Source organism: Panthera pardus, unplaced genomic scaffold (assembly GCF_024362965.1).
Source record: "Panthera pardus isolate Hobbes unplaced genomic scaffold, ASM2436296v1 HiC_scaffold_19, whole genome shotgun sequence".
NCBI classification, from domain to species: Eukaryota; Metazoa; Chordata; class Mammalia; order Carnivora; family Felidae; genus Panthera; species Panthera pardus.
The window spans coordinates 9,394,222-9,412,605 of NW_026526754.1; the positions used below are offsets into that span (position 1 = coordinate 9,394,222).

The window sequence follows — 18,384 nt, forward strand, 5'->3', positions numbered from 1 at the left end:
TGCATTGGGTAATAGGAACTGAGGTTAATAGGCCTTTCGTTTGGGATTTTATGTTAATCTGGTTAGGAGTTGGTTTGTATTTAATGATCGCTAAAACTGTAAGTACCAGAAACTTCAAATTCATCTAGTGTTCTTGTTTTGGTCTCTTGGTTATCTTTGGTCTTCCCTAAGAAGTCCTTTTTTTTTTTTTTTAAATAAAAAAATTTTAAATAAATTTATTTTAGAAAGAGAAAGAGAGCATGAGTGGGGGAGAGGAGCAGAGGGAGAGAGAGATACTCAAGCAAGCTCCATGCTCTTTGTGGAGCTGGACATGGGGCTCAATCCCACAAACCTGGGATTGTGACCTGAGCTGAAATCAGGAGTCAGACTTTCTTTCTTTTTTTTTTTTTAATTAAAAAAAATATTCATTTTTGAGAGAGAGTGAGAGCACGCGCAAGCTGGAGAGGTGCAAAGAAAGAGGGAGGGATACCAGATTCTGAAGCAGGCTCCAGGCTCTGAGCTGTCATGGGACTTGAACCTGCAAACCGTGAGATCATGACCTGAGCTGAAGTCGGATGTGTAACCGATTGAGCCTCCCAGGCGCGGCCCCCAGGAGCTCAAAGTGTGTACCTTTCATCTCTTTTAGGTGTAACCCACTCTTATGACCCATGATATGATAGGAAAATATGGGGGAGGGGGAGTATTTTGCAATCTTATCATTAAATCTCAGTCTTTTAATGGGTCTTTGTCTCTTGGTTGTGACCTTCACTAGTGTTTATTAACTGTTTTCTCCCCCTTAGGTGAAACAAGAAGGCTAGAAAGGCCTTAGGGAAATTTCCTCCCCCTAGTTAGGATAAAGCTCTGGGTAAAGTCTTTTTCCCTAGAGATGGGCCATTCTTGTGGAGAACATTTGGCATATTTCACAGTGGTTACTTCTTCCATTTCTGAGCCAGGGCCTGGAGGGCATCTTTCTATGTTCTTTACCAGGAATTTTTTTTTTTTTTCTGTTTTATTCACTGATGTATCGCCAGCACCCAAAACAGTGCTTGGTGTATAAAAGATGCTCAGTAAATATTCGTTGAATGAGTAACTGAATACCTTTCACCCAGGCCCGTGAGGTTCTTTTATGTAGATGTGGAAGAATTTCTCAGACCTAAAATGACAATAAACTGATGACATTTCTCTGAATGAGTAGTCCTTAAACCTAGTGTTTACTTATTGGGTTTTGTGGTGTTTGTAAGCGTCTCTCTAATCTGAACCCTGCATAAAATGGGTTTGTTTTAGAGCGTTTTTTTTTTCATTTTTTTTGACTGCACCCTTTAGAAAAAAAATGTATTTGATGTGACCCAGTATGCGTGTACATATAGTATACATTTATCTGAATAGACTTTTCAGGAAATAATACTTTTCCTTATGTTTGATGTACTCATATTTTCTACTCTGTTATATTTCATTTTTAAAACATACTTTTCAAGATTTACATAGAGGATAGGTTCAGAGGACAATATATGTTTGATTTTTTAAAACAGATTTGGGTAAATATACCAGAGTTAGTTTTGGCTTCCCCCTTCCCCTCCCCATAAATCCGTTACTTTCTCCAATAATGAAATTCTTTGTGTGTCTGTAATCTTTGGTGCTATTTTAAACACTGTTCTCTTTCTTCCTCCTTCCTGGCCCAGGCTTATGCTAAGTCAGTTTTTTGGGGAGCAATTTGGATGCAAACATTTCCAATTGCTTTTAGCAAGGGAAACAATTCCTTGAGTTCACCACAGTGTTGCTGAGACCGGTGGGCCTCAGGTTTCATGAGATTCCTGTAGTGCGTAGTGGGGATTTGAGACTCATGCCCATTAGGGGCCCTGAGGCAGAAGCTAATAGATTAAAAGTGCTTTTGGGATGGGATCTGACTTCTCTTCTCTAGGAATGGTTACTTTTTAAAATACATGGTTGAAAAGGTTTTACAGTTCAAAATACCTACCTACCTTGTGATGTCAAGGTGGTATTTTCCCGATTGGATCTGGAAAGACAGGCAGAGCCCTGCAGAATAACACTGATTATTGTTAAGAAACAATGGACTGGGGGCGCCTGGGTGGCTCAGTCGGTTAAGCGTCCGACTTCGGCTCAGGTCATGATCTCACAGTTCGTGGGTTCGAGCCCCGTGTCGGGCTCTGTGCTGACAGCTCAGAGCCTGGAGCCTGCTTCACATTCTGTGTCTCCCTCTCTCTCTGCCCCTTCCCTGCTCATGCTGTGTCTCTCTGTCTCAAAAATAAACAAACATTAAAAAAAAAAAAAAGAAACAATGGACTGTAATCACGAAAGACATTGGAGAAAGAAAATGTCTTGTCTGCTCTGTTTCTCCTCCTTTCCCGGTTGGCTTTCTTCCTTCTAAGCCTTCTTTGAAATTTATCTGACTGATTTTGTTTTGGGGCCACGAAGTATATAGATCAAGAGGTTTGGGCTTCTTCCCATTTAACAGGCCGTGTGGAAGCTTCCAGTTTCATTCTCTCGAAGTCTCTGGAGTTCAGGCCACGGGCTAAAAAATACTAAAGCTCAGGGAGGACAAGCTAGTTTAAAACTACCCTCCGTCGAGTTGCCTTAGGAAAGAGAGAGTCCCAATAGATGTAAAGATTTTTAAAATGTTCTTTTATTTTTAAAGTCTATGAATAATGGATTTCCAGCTTATAGTGTTTTAACCCCTGTTAGTGAAAGCCCTGAGGCTTAATTTATAATCATTAATCTTTCCTTCATTATTCAAGATACGATCTTTTCTCCCCCCTTAAAATTATCGTTAAACTACGGGAAAGATCAAACATGTAAAATGGTTCAGAGAATAAGATAAAAAATAGTCATAAAAACCACCATCTGGATTTAATGAATATTAACATTTTGCCATATTTGCTTCAGAACTTTTTCTTTAAAAGATAAAATGTTGCGGATACATTTGAAGTTCCCTTGGCCTCGCTCCACACTCCAGTTCCCCTGCTGCCTTCTGTGCTACCCCAGGGGTAACTTCTGTTCTCACCTCTGTGTGGTTACTTTCCATCCACGCTTTTATGCTTTTATTCCATTTATGTTTGGCCACAGCAATGTACAAGTGTTTTGTGTAAGTTCAAGTATACACCAATCGCATTATACTACACTTAGGTTTCCCCTGGCTTTTTTTTTTTTTTTCTTTTTCCTTTTAGCATTATAATTTGGGATTTGTACATGAAGATTGAATTCATATATTTCAAGCACTACATAATATTCCATTTTATAAATGTATCACAGTTTACTCATTCCCCCATTGATGGACATTGTTTACAAATTTTTACTACTAGAAACGTTGTGACTAATGTCTTTGAATATGGCTTCTTCAGCGTGTGTTAGAAGATTTTCTCTTGGCAGATATGTAGGAATAGAATCTTGGGAGGTGCACTATATACGCATCTTTAACTTTATGGAGCTGGCAGGTACCATCTAATATGCCCCCAAAAGTGTATAAGGCTTTTCATCAGCACTTATTGTCAGACTTCCAATCTCTTGCTAATCTGCTAGGTAGAAAGAGACTTCATTTTTTTTTTTTAAGTTTATTAATTTATTTTGAGAGAGAGAGAGAGAGAGAGCACATGCGCTAGCGAACAGCAGAGGGACAGAGAGAGGAGAGATTCCCAAGCAGGCTCCACACTGTCAGCACAGAGCCCTGTGTGGGGCTCCAACTCACGAACTGTGAGATTGTGACTCCCGAACTGAAATCAAGAGTTGGAAGCTTAACCCACTGAACCACTCAGTGCCCCAAAGAGTTGATCTTTTTATTGCTTTTCCCAAACAAATTCAGACTGGGGAATCACAACATCATTCTTTTAAATTTCAGAAAATGATGTTCAAATTCATTCTTTCAGGAAACATTTCTGGAGTTCCAGTTATGGGGCAGGGACCATTCTAGATAGTCGGGCTACAGGGCTGACAGATGGGACACACATCTCAGCCTTCACGCAGCTTACATTCTGGGGGGGGGGGGCTGGGTAGAGAGAGACAATAAATAAAATAAATCAATACGATATTAATCATGTCAGTGATAAATGCTAGGGAGGAAGAGTAAAATAAGGAAGGATGGGTCCAAATGTGTGTGGAGAGGTAGGGTTAATAGGGTGGTCTGGGAACACCTCTTAAGAAAGTGACATTTGAGGGGCACCCGGTGGCGCAGTTGGTTAAGTGTCCAACGTCAGCTCAGGTCATGATCTCACGGATCATGAGTTTGAGGCCCGCATTGAGCTCTCTGCTGTCAGCGCAGAACCCGCCTCTGATTTCTGTCTCGGTCCCTCTCTCTCCCCTCCCTGCTCGTGTGTGTGTGTGTGTGTGTGTGTGTGTGTGTGTGTGCTGTCTCTCAAAAAGAAATATTAAAAAAAAAAAAAAAGTGACATTTGAGTAAATGCCTGAGGTAATGAAGGAATAAACCATGTATGTGGACTGCTGGGGAAAGAACATTCTAGATGGAAAAGGTGGGAGTCTAAGAGGGGAGCATATCTGGCATGTTCAAGGAACAGTGAGGAGGCTTGTGTAGTAGCTTGAGAGGAGGGAATAAGTGGGGAGAGAAAAGGGATGAGGTCAGAGAGGGGTATGGACTGTATTACACAGGACCTCCATTTTCAGGAGTTTGGCTTTTGCTCTGAGGTGGATGAGAAGCCACTGGGTGGTTTTGAATAGCAGAGTGGTATAATCTGACGTACATATTAAAAAAAAAAAATCAATCTGCTGAGTGTAGAGATTAGATTGAAGGGGGTGAAGGGAGAAACAACAATCTGGGTAGGAGATCACCGGGCTTTGGACCAAGACACTGACAGCAGAGGTGGAGAGAAATATTTGAACCTGGGAATATTTTAGTGGTAGAACCAACAGGCATTATTGACGGATTGATGTGGGGTGGGAGGAGGAAAGGAGAAGCAGGGATGAGCCCCAGGATTTTGGCCTGAGCCACTGGTTGGAAGGAGTTGTCATTAACTGAGATGCAGAAGGCTGAGAAGCACATTCGTGGGGGAAGGGAGGATATCAGAAGATCGGTTTTGCCAGTAGACAGAGGGTCTGAGGTTCGAGGGTGAGGTTTGTACCATACATACCAATGTGGGACGCTCAACAAATAGATGGTATTTAAAGCCATGAGATCAGTGAAATAACCAGCAGATGGGTAACGCCTGAGCCATGGGACACCCTTATGTTAGAGGGTGAGGAGGGGAAAAGGAGCCCGCAAAGGGGTTGAGCAGGAGCAGCAGGCCAGGCGGGTGGAAAATCAGGCAGGTGTGACTTCTGGAACCAAGGGAAGGAAGCATGTCAAGGAAGAGAGTGATGGATCCATCATGTCAGAGGCTGCCAGCAGGTCACGTGAGACGAGGACTGAGAATTCACTACCAGATTTAATAACATGGAGCTCTAGTCTTGAGAACTCGATAAGGGTAGTTTCAGTATTGTGTTCCCATATTCCACCATTCCAGTATCATATTGCCATATGCTCCCTGGAACTTTTCAGGGGATTCCACTGCTGTTCCATATGCAAGATTGCAGTAAAATGCTTGTTACAGACCAGTCCAGAAAAAAAACCCAAAAAATAAAAAACTAATCACTTACAAATTTTTTGGACGAGATATATCTTACAAATAAGGCAGATTATTTTGTTTTGGGCTAACATCTTGAGGCACAAAATGATTTGACCTTAGCTATGGAAAATGTCAAAATCATTGTGACTTCACAGTGGCCACATTTCATCCTCACGTAAAGGGCTTCCATTCTTGGAGTCATGCATTGTTTTAAGGCTGAACAGCTCTTCAGGATTGGAAGTTCGGAGGAGAGATCAGAAACAATGAGAGAAGGTATTAATGATGTTGAATAGAATAGGAATTTCACAGTGTTTTTGCAGTAGCAGTTCTCAGGGGTGGTCCTTCTACCTCTGGCGGCCCCTTGAGAGTTACAGGGTTTTGCAAGATCAAAATTGTTTTCATAACAACTTTCTTTGCCTCTTTCCTCTGTGATCACATATGCACGGATGGTGCAAAAGCAAAGGTGGGTAGAGCTGTTGTTGCCGTAGCTTGAATCCGGGCAGTGGCACGCCTCTCAGCTGTTGTCACCGTATTCCTCAGTGTGGCGTACTGGGTGAAAGAGAAGAAAACAGTTAGTTGCACTTAAGAATGTACTTGATGGAGCAGTAAAAGTTACTAATTTTATTAAGTCTTGACTCGTATGCATGTCTTTTTTAATATTCTCTTTGATGAAATGGAAACTATGCTCAAGGCGCTTCTGCGTTCTGAACCATAATGGTTGCCTTGAGAAAAAGCACTTTTGTGAGTGTTTGAATTGAGAGCTGAGTTCGTTGCTTTTTTTGTGAAATACTATTTTCACTTAACTGAAGTTACTAGATTTGGATGTTTGGCAGACATTTTCGTGAAGATGAATGAAGTGAGCCTGTCACTTGAAGGAAAACAGCTCACAGCATTTGTTGCCAATGATAAAATATGAGTTTTGAAGCGAAAAGTAGAAATTTGGAACACATATCTACCACTAAGAGCTTGACAGTTTCCCAATACTTAAAGATCTGTCTGATGATATCACTGGTGACATTTCACAAATGTGCTGTTTTTGGATAGTGTATAATGAAATGTGTCAACATTTGGAATATCTACATAGCTCAGTGAACCAATATTTTTCAAATGACAAAGGATGCTATTACAAAATCATATACGATTAAGAGATCCATTCCAAATGCAAGATAGACTTATACCTCTAGCCAAGATGGAGTGAGGTAGTGAAGCACACCCCACATGTGCTTTTTGGCCATTTGTATATCCTTTTTTTGAACACTTTTTTTTTTTTAATTAAAAAAATTTTTTTTGATGTTTATTTTTGAGAGAGAGAGAGACATACAGTGCAAGTGGAGGAGGGGCAGAGAGAGGGAGACACAGAATCCGAAGCAGGCTCCAGGCTCTGAGCTGTCAGCCCAGAGCCTTATGTGGGGTTCAGACTCACGAACCGTGAGATCATGACCTGAGCCAAAGCCAGACGCTCAACCGACTGAGCCACCCAGGTGCCCCAGGAGCCCCTTTTTTTGAACACTTTTAATGTTTATTTATTTTTGAGCGAGCGAGAGAGAGCATGAACGTGTGCGTGTGTGCACGTGGGGGAGGGGCAGAGAGAGAGGGAGACCAAGGATCCAAAGTGGGCTCCTCGCTGACAGCAGAGACCCCCATGTGGGGCTTGAACTCAAGAACCATGAGATCATAACCTGAGCCAAAATTGAATACTCAACCGACTGAGCCACCCAGGTGCCCCTGTATATCTTTTTTGAAGAAATGTCTATTCACATCTTTTGCTGATTTAAAAAATTGGTTTACTTTGGGGCACCTTGGTTGGTTGAGCGTCTGACTTTGACTCAGGTCATGATCTTATGGTTTGTGAGTTTGAGCTCTGCATGGGGCTCTCTGCTGTCAGCACAGAGCCCACTTTGGATCCTTTATCCCCCTCTCTCTCTGCCCCTCACCTGCTTGTGCTCTCTCTCGCTCAAGAAATGAATAAACATTAAAAAATTAAAAATGGGTTAAAAAATTGGATTTTTAGAAAAATGTATTTATTGTGAAAGAGAGTGAGCATCCATATGCATTTGTGAGTGAGTGGGAGAGGGGCAGAGGGAGAGGGAGAGAGAATCCCAAGTGGGCTCCATGCCCAGCCCTGAGCCTGATGCGGGGCTTGATCTCATGAAATGTGAAATCAAGAGTCGGATGCTTAACCAACTGAGCCACCGGACGCCTCCCTTTTTTTTTCTTTTTTTCTCAGAGAGAGCGAGCGAGTGAGCAGGGGAGAGGGCAGAGGGAAAGAGAGAGAGAATTCCAAGCAGGCTCCACACTTGGCACATGAGCCCAATGCGGGGCTCAATCCCACGATCCTGGGACCATGGTCTGAGCTGATGTTAAGAGTTGGATGCTCAACTGACTGAGCCACCCAGCCCCCCACCCCCCTTTTTTTTATATTGTTGAACTGTGACTCTTTTTTTGAAGGTGTTATTTAGGCTGTCTCCTGTACGTGTTGGTTTAGTAGTCCTGTGTCCTTCCTAGGCTAGCCAAGATCCATCTGGGCCCGTAGTCGTTACAAGCCAAACGCCACCGTGACAGAAGTAACACCAAGTTGCTTGGATATTTATATTTTCTGGACTTCATATCTTTACATTCACATATTAAAATTAATACAGTTCCCCAGTGTCTTACCAGGTACTCTGCAAACCTACTGCTGTGCTTGCCTTGCAGTTTTCTGGTGATGACATGGCATCTGCCAGTTCCAGCCGCGCAGGAGTGGCTCTGCCTTTTGAGAAGTCTCAACTTACTCTGAAAGGTGAGTGGCGCCATGCGAGGGGTTTGCCCTTTGAGGTCTTAAACACGTCAGGGGCTCTCCGTCTCGCCCGGTGGGAGCTGAAGACCCCTCATGATATGACCCCACCCCCACTCCCACTCCTCATCGCTTGTTACTTTTCCACATGTGCTCGGCTATAGCCACACGGGCCTCTTTGCTCTCCGTTGAAGGTACTGGGCATGCTACCCCCTCTGAGTGTTTGTACCTGCCGTTCCCTCTGAGTGAAATACTTTGGGGCTAGATGTCTACCTGCTTTGCTTCCTTACTTTCTAGAGGTCTTTTTTTTTTTTTTTAATGGGCCAACTTCTTTTTTTTTTTTTTAAGTTTATTTTTGAGAAAGACAGAGACAGCGTGCCTGGGGGAGGGGCAGAGAGAGATTGGAAGACAGAGAATCCCAAGCAGGCTCCACACTGTCAGCATGGAGCCTCATGCGGGGCTCGAGCCCATGAAACCGTGAGGTCAAGACCTGAGCCGAAAACCAGGAGTCAGACGCTTAACCATCTGAGCCACCCAGGTGCCCCTGTAGGTCTTTACTCATAAGTCACCTTCTTCAAAAGGCCTTCCTGATTCCCCCGGATGCAGCCTCCCCCTCCCCCACCTCCCTCATATCTGTCCCCTTCACTACTGTAGATTTCTCTTCTTAGCTTTGTCACCATTTAACACAGTCCATATATTTATTTCCTTCGTTAACTGTCTCCTTCAATAGAGTATAAACACCACAAACACAGGGATATTTGTCTGTCTTGGTTACTTCTGATACCCCAGTGATTGGAACAGTGCTGGAAACATATTGGGTTGCCAGTGAATATTGCTTGAATGACAGAATGTAGCTTTGGTAGCCTTAGGTCTGCAGAAGAGCCCTGGGAGATGCCTGGGGACGGGGGAAACAGCACTCGGTGTCAGCACTCAGGCCTCTCAGAGGCACAGTCATCTGGAGGCAAAATTGTGTCGTCATTTTTTTAGTGATTATTTTTGAAATGGAAATGTCACTCATTTATTTAATCTATTCACATACTTTAAAGTTGTTTCCTTTCCTCCGGCTCCTCAGTGCCCCTGATTGGAGGAAACTAACATTACCAGTTTCTTGTGGTAGTATTACACATACAGACATATCAAAGAGGATGTAGTTTTGTGATTTTGAGAGCCGTGTTGCCTTCCTTGGAAGGAATATTCTTCTAGCAGTGGATGAGAGTGGCTATTTACCTACATCTTTACCAACACAATGTGTTGTCAGACCTTTTTTATCTTCGCCAGTCTGATTGGTAAAAATAACTTTGTCAGCATAGTTTTATTTCACATTTCTTTAAGTTATAAATGATGTTTAGCATCTTACCATATATTTAAGGGAAACTTGTATTTCCTTTTCTGTGGATTGTGTGTCCATGTCCTCTGCCTGTTTCTTATTTACTTATGGATTAAAAAAAAAAAAGTCTTGATACATTTTCATCATTTTTCTTGATGTCTCCATGGCTGTTCTAGGTCTTTGGAGTGGGGAGAAGCGTTAGAGTGAACTTGATAGAGCTTTGAACTTGCGACTTTAGCTTTTACTACCTTGTCTAGTAATTAGCAAGCCTAGATTAAAACAGAAGTATGTCCATGGAGCCTGGTGACATAATGAAGTCCCTGTTTTGGGGCCTTATTATTCAGGAACACATAGTGACTTGTAAAGCTTTCTCTGTTTGCCTTTCCTCATTGTGAAATTTTTGCTCGTGTGGAAAGAGCTAACTTGATAATACAGGTGCATCTCATTATATGTGCATTTAACCTATAGGGAGTGTATAATGCCACTTAGGCAAATGGTTAGGGAGAAAGAGAAAAAGAGAAATGACAAAATAAATGGTGTGGGTGGCTCCTCCTCTGTTGTGTTTCACTGATAGAGCCTCTAGTGTAATTGGGGAGATGTGACTATGCTGTTCCCTCCCTTGTGCCTCTCTGTAATGCAGTCCTAGAGTTTTAAGATACATTTTATTTACTTATTTTTTTTAACGTTTATTTATTTTTGAGACAGAGACAGAGCATGAACAGGGGAGGGTCAGAGAGAGGGAGACACAGAATCTGAAACAGGCTCCAGGCTCTGAGCTGTCAGCACAGAGCCCGATGCGGGGCTCGAACTCACGGACCGCGAGATCATGACCTGAGCCGAAGTCGGCCGCCCAACTGACTGAGCCACCCAGGCGCCCCAAAGATACATTTTAAAAATATATCAAGGCCCTTAAAAATAAGCGACTTATTTTATCTGATATTTAACTTAAGAAGCACTGAGAAACTAAATACTAAAAAACAGCACAACATGGCTTCAAACTGGCCTTTGGGAATCTACTGAAAGACCATCTATCAGACTCTATTTTGTGCCTTCCTGAGAGCTTTTCACGGGTATAATTTTGGCCATGTGTGATTTTTCCTCCCTTGTTTGTTAACTTTAAAGGCTAAGTCCCATGTGAAGATGTGAAATTGGCATTTATATTTCATCGAACAGTAAATAAACTTTCCAGATAAACCTGCTCGTATGTTGAGACCTTTATTTTGGCTTGTGTTTTAAGAACAAGAGACATTCAGAGTAAACTTTCCAGATAAACCTGCTCGTACGTTGAGACCTTTATTTTGGCTTGTGTTTTAAGAACAAGAGACATTCAGAGGCACCTGGGTGGCTCAGTTGGTTGAGTGCCCAACTTTGGCATAGGTCATGATCTTGTGGTTGGCGAGTTGGAGCGCCACGTTGGGCTCACTGCTATCAGCATTGAGCCTGCTTTGGATCCTCTGTCCCCCTCTCTCTGCCCCTCTCCCGTTCATTCTCTCTCTCTCTCTCAAAAATAAAAATAAACATTAAAAAAAAGAAACATTCAAAATATCACCCCCCTGATTAATTATATGTTACAAAGGGGAAAATGTATCTTTATAGTGGAGTCACCTGACAGATCCCACATTAACCAAGGGATCAAACTTAGCATCCACAATAGGAGGACAACCTAGTGTGCATGGTGAGAAGTTTGCAATGTAACCTGTGTAGTATTCTTGACAAAAATGTTCAATGTGAATCTCACCACGAGGAAAACAATTTAAGAAATACAGGCTTTGGTGCATTCAATGAGAGAGCTGGTGGAAGTCTTTAAAAAGCATTGTCATGGAAAAAGAAGGGGGAGCACTGTGGATTTTAAAAGATTAAGGAGCCAGCGACCAAATGCAATTTGCTCATCTCAGTTGGATCCTGAATTGGGGGAAACCAGCTATAACAACATGTTTGGAACAGTTGGGGAAATTTGGATATGTAACGAGTATCAAATGATAGGAGTGACTAAATTTGTTAAGGTATAATAATGGTGGTGTGGTTAGGTGGGAGAATGTCTTTTTCTCTTTCCTATGCCCAGCATGGGGCTCAAACTCATGAACTTGAGGTCAGGGGTTGCATGTTCTACCAACTGAGCCAGCCAGGAGACCCTCCTTATTATTATTATTATTATTTTTTTAATTGAAGTATAGTTAACCTACTGTGTTCTGTTCGTTTCAGGTGTACAGCATATAGAACATCCTTACTCGTATGAATTGCATTCTGGAAGTATTTAGGGCTGATCAGTCTTGATGTCTACAACTTACTTTCAAGTGGTTTACCAAAAAAGTTTGTGGATATATGCACACTCATGCACATATATAGACATAAACATCACATGTCTGTATCCCGTGCTGTCCAATAAGATAGCCACTACAGCCACGTAGACATTTTTACATTGATTAAAGTTAAATTTAAAATGCAAATCCTCAGTCATACTAGCCATGCTAATGGCTTCGTAGCCACATGTATCTCATGGCATTGCATTGGACTGTGCTGGCATAGAACTTTTTGCTTATCATTGAAGATTTTTTTTTAATGTTTATTTAGTTTTGAGACAGAGAGAGTGAGCACGAGTGGGGGAGGAGCAGAGAGAGAGGGAGACAGAGGATCTGGAGCAGGCTCTGCGCTAACAGCAGACAGCCCCATGTGGGGCTTGAACTCGTAAACCATGAGATCGTGACCTGAGCCGAAGTTGGACACTCAACCGACTGGGTCACCCAGGTGCCCCTTATCACTGATATTTTCTTGAATAGCACTGACACAGGCACACACATAGAAAGAGAAAGAAGCAAAGGTGGCCAGATGGCAGTTGCTGCACAGTATACAAGTATTAGCTGTCCTGTTCTTTCACCTTTTCTGGAAACTGAAAACTTCAAGATAAAACTACCAATATGTGATCCGAGATTGGGTCCTGGACGGACCAGGGGGGAAAAAAAGTTTCTTTTCTCTTTTGCTATAATGGACATTGATAGGGCATTTAACAAAATTTAAATAAGGTCTGTACATTAGATCATAGTTTTAAAGGATGTTAAATTTCGCCATGTTGATAATTATACTGTGGTATTGTCAGAAAATGTCTTTGTTCTTGGAAATATGCACTGAACTATTTAGAAGAAAGGGGGCACAGCATCTGAAACTCACTCTCAAAGTTTCAAAAACAAATGTGAATGTGTACGAGAGGGAGTCGGGGGAGAGAAAGAATAATAAAGCAGATATAGTGAAAAGTTAATATTTGGTGACCCTTAGGTGAAGGGTTTATAGGAATTCTTGGTATTTTTGAAAACCAAAAACAAAACAAAAACAAAACAAACAAACAAAATACTTAGGGAAAAAACTCGAGGGGCAAAAAAGGAGAGTTCAGAGAATTGGCCGGGAGCTGGGAGACTTGGTTCCCAGCTTAGCTTTTGCCTCGGACTCCGTGATTTTGGATATGTTATTTCCCCTCTCTGAACCTTAGTTGCCCAACTTTTAAATGAAGGGCTTGAACTTGTTGATTTCAAAGAAACTGTCCAGCTCAAAATGATAGGACTAGAATTATAACTAGTCGGCCCCCTGCTCCACCACCTTAAGGGTCTGGGTGCAGAGCTATGCTCACACCACTAGGTGGCCTCAGTTAACCTTGGTCTGTGTGAAAAGTATTTCGGTTTTCTACTCTGGACCACATTTCCCGCCACCACAACCTGTTTTTTCCCCAGTACCATCCCTTGTTGCTTCTGTTGCTTCTGAATCTTAGCCACAGCTTTTGCTGTTGTTGTTGTTTGCCTTGCTCTCTCCTGTTCTTTTGGGCCGGGAGAAGACAGGCATTGTTAAAAGAATCCAGAGTTAGGTTTGTCCTTTGTCAAGTTGTGGACCCTTACACGGCTCTGTAAGGGAATCTTGATGGAAGGGAGCTCAGTCTTGCCATCATAGGTAAGAAATGCCAGTCCTATGCTCTGATTTGGGGCATGGGATAGAGGACATCTTAGATGTGTTCCATCCCAGTGACCTGGAGTTTCCATTGTGGCTGATGTGTGCCATAAGAGACACCTGTCTGGCCCTGGGTGTATGGATACTTGTTTAGCCTGGCTTGCTGCTACCAAATAAACATCAGAAATGCTGCCACATCAAGGATACAAATAGAACAGGAAATGCAGATGGCTGATAAGCACATAGAAAAAACATTGACCCTCACCAGTAATCGAAGAACAGCAGTAGAACAGGTACGCAGAATCTGGTAACGATGTATAGCATGGTGTGGTGTCAGGTTGCCTGGGTGCACATCCTGGTTTGAAGCTCCCTGGCTATGTTTTCTGGGGCAATGACCTAACTTCCCCAAGCCTGCTTCCTCTTGGTTGAGATGGGGGTGGTGATATATTCCCTGCCCCATGGGTTTGTTTAAAGGATGGAGTTAGATGACGTGTGCACAGCATAGTGTCTGTAACAAGTGCTCATTAAATTTTACATAATTTATATATTTTTTTTAATCTATCTGATTTGCAAAAAGCAAAAAACAAAAAAACCTTAATACTCAATGCTATGGTGGTGAAATGAATATATTCATCTACGTGGGTTTATCCTTTTTGCAAAGGAATTAAACTGTTTTGGGAACTTCAAAAATATTCAGATCATTTGGAGGAAATGCATGCAAATCTATATATTCATGATGATTTTCCCAGAGTGAAAAATTGAAAGCAGTCTTTTGAGCATTGAAAGAATAGTTAACTAAATTGTGGCATGTCTGTACAATGGGCTCGTATTGCAGCCATTTAAAATTGAGAAGAATTCTTAAAGAATTGGGGGCGTAAGAGATGAAAGTCTGGATATGCCAACATCTTAATGATAATTATCCCAGAGTTTTCAGGTTAAGAGTGCTTCTTTTCTTAAGCTTCATATTTTTTAAAAAAATTTGTTGATCATCAGAAAGAAACCAAAACTTACTTTTTAAACGTAACAGCAGAAAAGAGCAAGAACATCTGCCACAGGGGGGCAGCTGGGAGCCCTCTGACTCATCTTTGACTTTTCTTTCCTGTCCAGTGGTGTCAGCAAAGCCCAAGGTGCATAATCGTCAACCTCGAATTAACTCATTTGTGGAGGTGGCAGTGGATGGACTCCCCAGTGAGACCAAGAAGACTGGGAAGCGAATTGGGAGCTCGGAGCTTCTCTGGAATGAGATCATCATTTTGTAAGAGAAAGTCCCTTCTCTTCACAGTAACATGGGAGAAAGAGAGAAGGCTCTCTAAGGGGGTTGTGGGAGATCCAGGTTTCCTGTGAGGCCTCAAACTCTTCTGCCTTTGGTACCCAAGGCGCCTCTCTTCAGGTGTTTCTACATCATTGAGCTCACAGAGCACTCATTATTAGCTAGATGGTTACAGGGCCAGCTTTGTGGGGGAAAGGGTGTACGTGAGCGTCTTCCTGTTTGAGGTCCCCCCCGCCAAGATGTCAGCAGTATAGTTGATCTGTTTTCTTCTCAGCTGTAGGAGTGACCAATATGCTTGGATGTGATGAATCAAGTATTTGTTTTCCAGGAATGTCACGGCCCAGAGTCATTTAGATTTGAAGGTTTGGAGCTGCCATACTTTGAGAAATGAGCTGCTAGGCACCGCCTCTGTCAACCTCTCCAATGTCCTGAAGAACAATGGGGGCAAAAGTACGTATGATGACGGGGTGGCCGACATGATTCATCTGTGGGGGGTGGGAGAAGAATTCAGAAGGCTTGGATTTCTCTCACACACCACGGACAGACCCGGTGATGCGGTTTCCTCCAGGACCAGGGGCTGTGGGGACTCTGTTCCCCATAGACGCTGCCCGTGGAGTTTTAGGAAGGCGAGAGCTCTTCTCTGCCTTCACTGTGGGATTCAGCCTATTTTGTCCTCGGGCTCTAGCGCTGGGATGCAGTGATGTGTCCCCTTGATCCTTTCTCAAGGATGAATGCTTTCCCTCTGCCTCTCTTTTCCCAATCCCGGAGACATGTGACATTTTGAATCAAACTGTCAGATGCCTGCACCCCAAATCGTTACTTTCCTAGTCTGAGTCCTTGAATGGAACAAAGAAGCTGCGTGTGTTTGTGTGTTTGTGTGGAGGGGGGAATGGTGTTACACGTAGTGCCTTGTGCTTAGTAGGCACTCAGTGAACGCTTACTGGATGTTGGAATGTGCTGGAAGCTGTGTCTTAATTATTCAGGGTGCCTCTGCTGCATGGAAATCTAAACCCCAACGTCTATTTATTGCTGCTTGTGGTCAGTGGCATAACCCGTGGCTGTGGTATCTGGACCCTCCCTCATAAAGCCTCTATTGAGAGCAGTACCATATGTGGGGAGGGAACTCCATGGAAAGAAAGGCTCCTTTTTCTCTTGATGTCTGCTGTCTAGAAAATATTTTCTGAAAGTGGAGTTAGCTTAAGAGGGATGTGGGGGTGGGGAGTGTTGAGTCCCGGGTGAGTGCTGCGTGGATTCAAGAGTCTTTTCTTTCTGACAGGCTGCTCGAGTGGTGTTTGAGGTTCCCCTGGTCTTTCCCTTTCTGCCGGGCACCCAGAGATGTGGGGAGCCTGCCGCAGCTTCAGAAATTGCTTAAAACCAGGAATATGCCTCTATTTTAGTTCTGCAGGGAGCTCCCTGATGGTTTCTCTTCTGAGTCTGTCTTTATTTTCTCAAACTCTAGCCTGCCTTTTATAATTTGATTATCAAGGAGGGTTATATTTATCATGTCTTTTGGAGATACACTTGTGGACATTGTCACGTTAGGATCAGCAGCCAATGAGTGTCCTTTCTTCTTCATTTGTTCCGTCAACAAACCTTTGCTTTTGATTGTAAAAGTATTGTAGCAAAACTGGAAATTAGACACAAGTGCACAGACGTACAAAGAAAATAAAATTCTCCTGTAAACCACAGTGCTTAGTGATAATTGCTAACATTTTGATATGTATTTTTCTGAGCCTTTTTTTCCTGTTGCACACGTATATATTTAAGACATCCGTGAAACAAGATCGTGACCATACAAAAACATATTATTTTACAACATATTATTTTACATTTTTTCTCTTTAAAATGTATTAGTATATCTTTTTTTATTTAAACATTTTTTTAACGTTTGTTTTTGAGAGAGGAAGAGTGCATGTGTGTGCTAGCAGGGGAGGGGGACAGAGAGAGGTAGAGAGAGGATCCCAAGCAGTTTCCGTGCTATCAGCGCAGAGCCCGACGTGGGGCTTGAACTCAAGAACCATGAAATCATGACCTGAGCCAAAGTCAGACACCCAACTGACTGAGCCACCCAGGTGCCCCTCTTTTTTTTGTTCTAAAGTTGTTTATTATTATTATTATTTTGTAATCTCTATACTCAACGTGGGGCTCAAACCTATGACCACAGGATCAAGAGCCACATGCTCTTCTGACTGAGCCAGTCAGGTGCCCCTCAGTAGATCTTTATTTACTTATTTTTTTCTAATTGTGATAAAAGGCACGTAACATAAAATTTACCGTCTTAACCATTTGTAAGTGTGCCGTGTAGTGGCAATTGTGTACACGCTTGTTGTGCAAGCATCACTGCCATTCATTTTCAGAACTTTGTTTATAAATGTTTATTTTTGACAGAGAGAGAGTGCATACATGCACGCATGAGCAGGGGAGGGGCAGAGAGAGAGAGGGAGACAGAGAATCTGAAGCAGGCTCTGCGCTGAGAGCAGAGAGCCCACTAAGGGGCTTGAGCCCCTGAACTGTGAGATCATGACCTGAGCCGAAGTCAGACAACCGACTGAGCCACCCAGGTGCCTCATCTTCAGAACTTTAAACTCAAACTCTCTACCCACTGCACAGTTCATTTCTCCTCTTCCCTCCACCCCGCCCACAGTTCTACTTTTTCTATGCATCTGACTAGCTACCTCAATTGGGTGAAATCATACAGTATTTGCCCTTTTATATCTGGCTTACTGGACTCGGCATAAGGTCCTCAAGGCACCTCCAAGCTGTAGCATGTATCAGAATCTCCCTTCTTATTAAGGCCAAATAATATTCTGTCCTATGTGCATACCACGTTTTGTTATCCATCCACCTGTCCAGAAACACTTGGGCTGCTCCCACCTTTTGCCTATTGTAAATGGTACTGTTATGAATCCGAGCGTACAAATACCTGTTCAAGTTCCTGCTTTCAGTTCTTTTGGATCTGTGCCTGAGAAGCAGAATTGATGCGTCATATGGTAATTCTTTGCTTAATTTTTTGAGGAACCAGTATACTGTTTTCCATAGCTGCTATACCATAAAATATATTGATACGGCGGCTTTAATTATTCTTCCAAAATGTACTTTTTGATGACTGCCTAGTGGTAGTTTCTCAGGTGGTTGTGTGGAAATTTAGGTTTGGATACTGGGGTAGTTTTAAGTATCTTACAGTCATAAATAATGCTATGGTAAATATATGTAAATATATATATATATATGTCCATTGTTGATAGTTTACTTGTCATAAATTACTGAAGATGAGGGTGGCTGGGTGGTTCATTTCATTGAGCTTGATTTTGGCTCAGGTCATGATCCCAGGGTCACGGGATCGAGTCCCGCATTGGACTCTGCACGGAGCGTGGAGTCTGCTTAAGATTCTTTCTTTGTCTCCCTCTGTCCTTCTCCCTGGCTCTCTCTCACTCTGTCTGTTAAAAAAAAAAATTATTGAAGATGGATTTGCAGGGTTTAAACATTTTTCACATATTTGTGACATTTGACACATATTGCAAAATTACTCTCCAGAAAA

At 42.5% G+C, this 18,384-nt stretch overlaps 1 protein-coding gene across 1 annotated transcript in view; it reads left to right on the forward strand.

The window, feature by feature from the left end:
- WWP2 (WW domain containing E3 ubiquitin protein ligase 2) overlaps positions 1-18,384 on the forward strand; it is a 149,877-nt gene that overhangs the window by 17,209 nt on the left and 114,284 nt on the right. The window contains exons 2-4 of the mRNA XM_019455404.2: positions 8,241-8,325; positions 14,684-14,831; positions 15,175-15,296. Coding sequence (XP_019310949.2) covers positions 8,256-8,325; positions 14,684-14,831; positions 15,175-15,296 — 340 coding nt within the window. The 5' untranslated portion in view covers positions 8,241-8,255. The remainder of the gene's footprint in view (positions 1-8,240; positions 8,326-14,683; positions 14,832-15,174; positions 15,297-18,384) is intronic.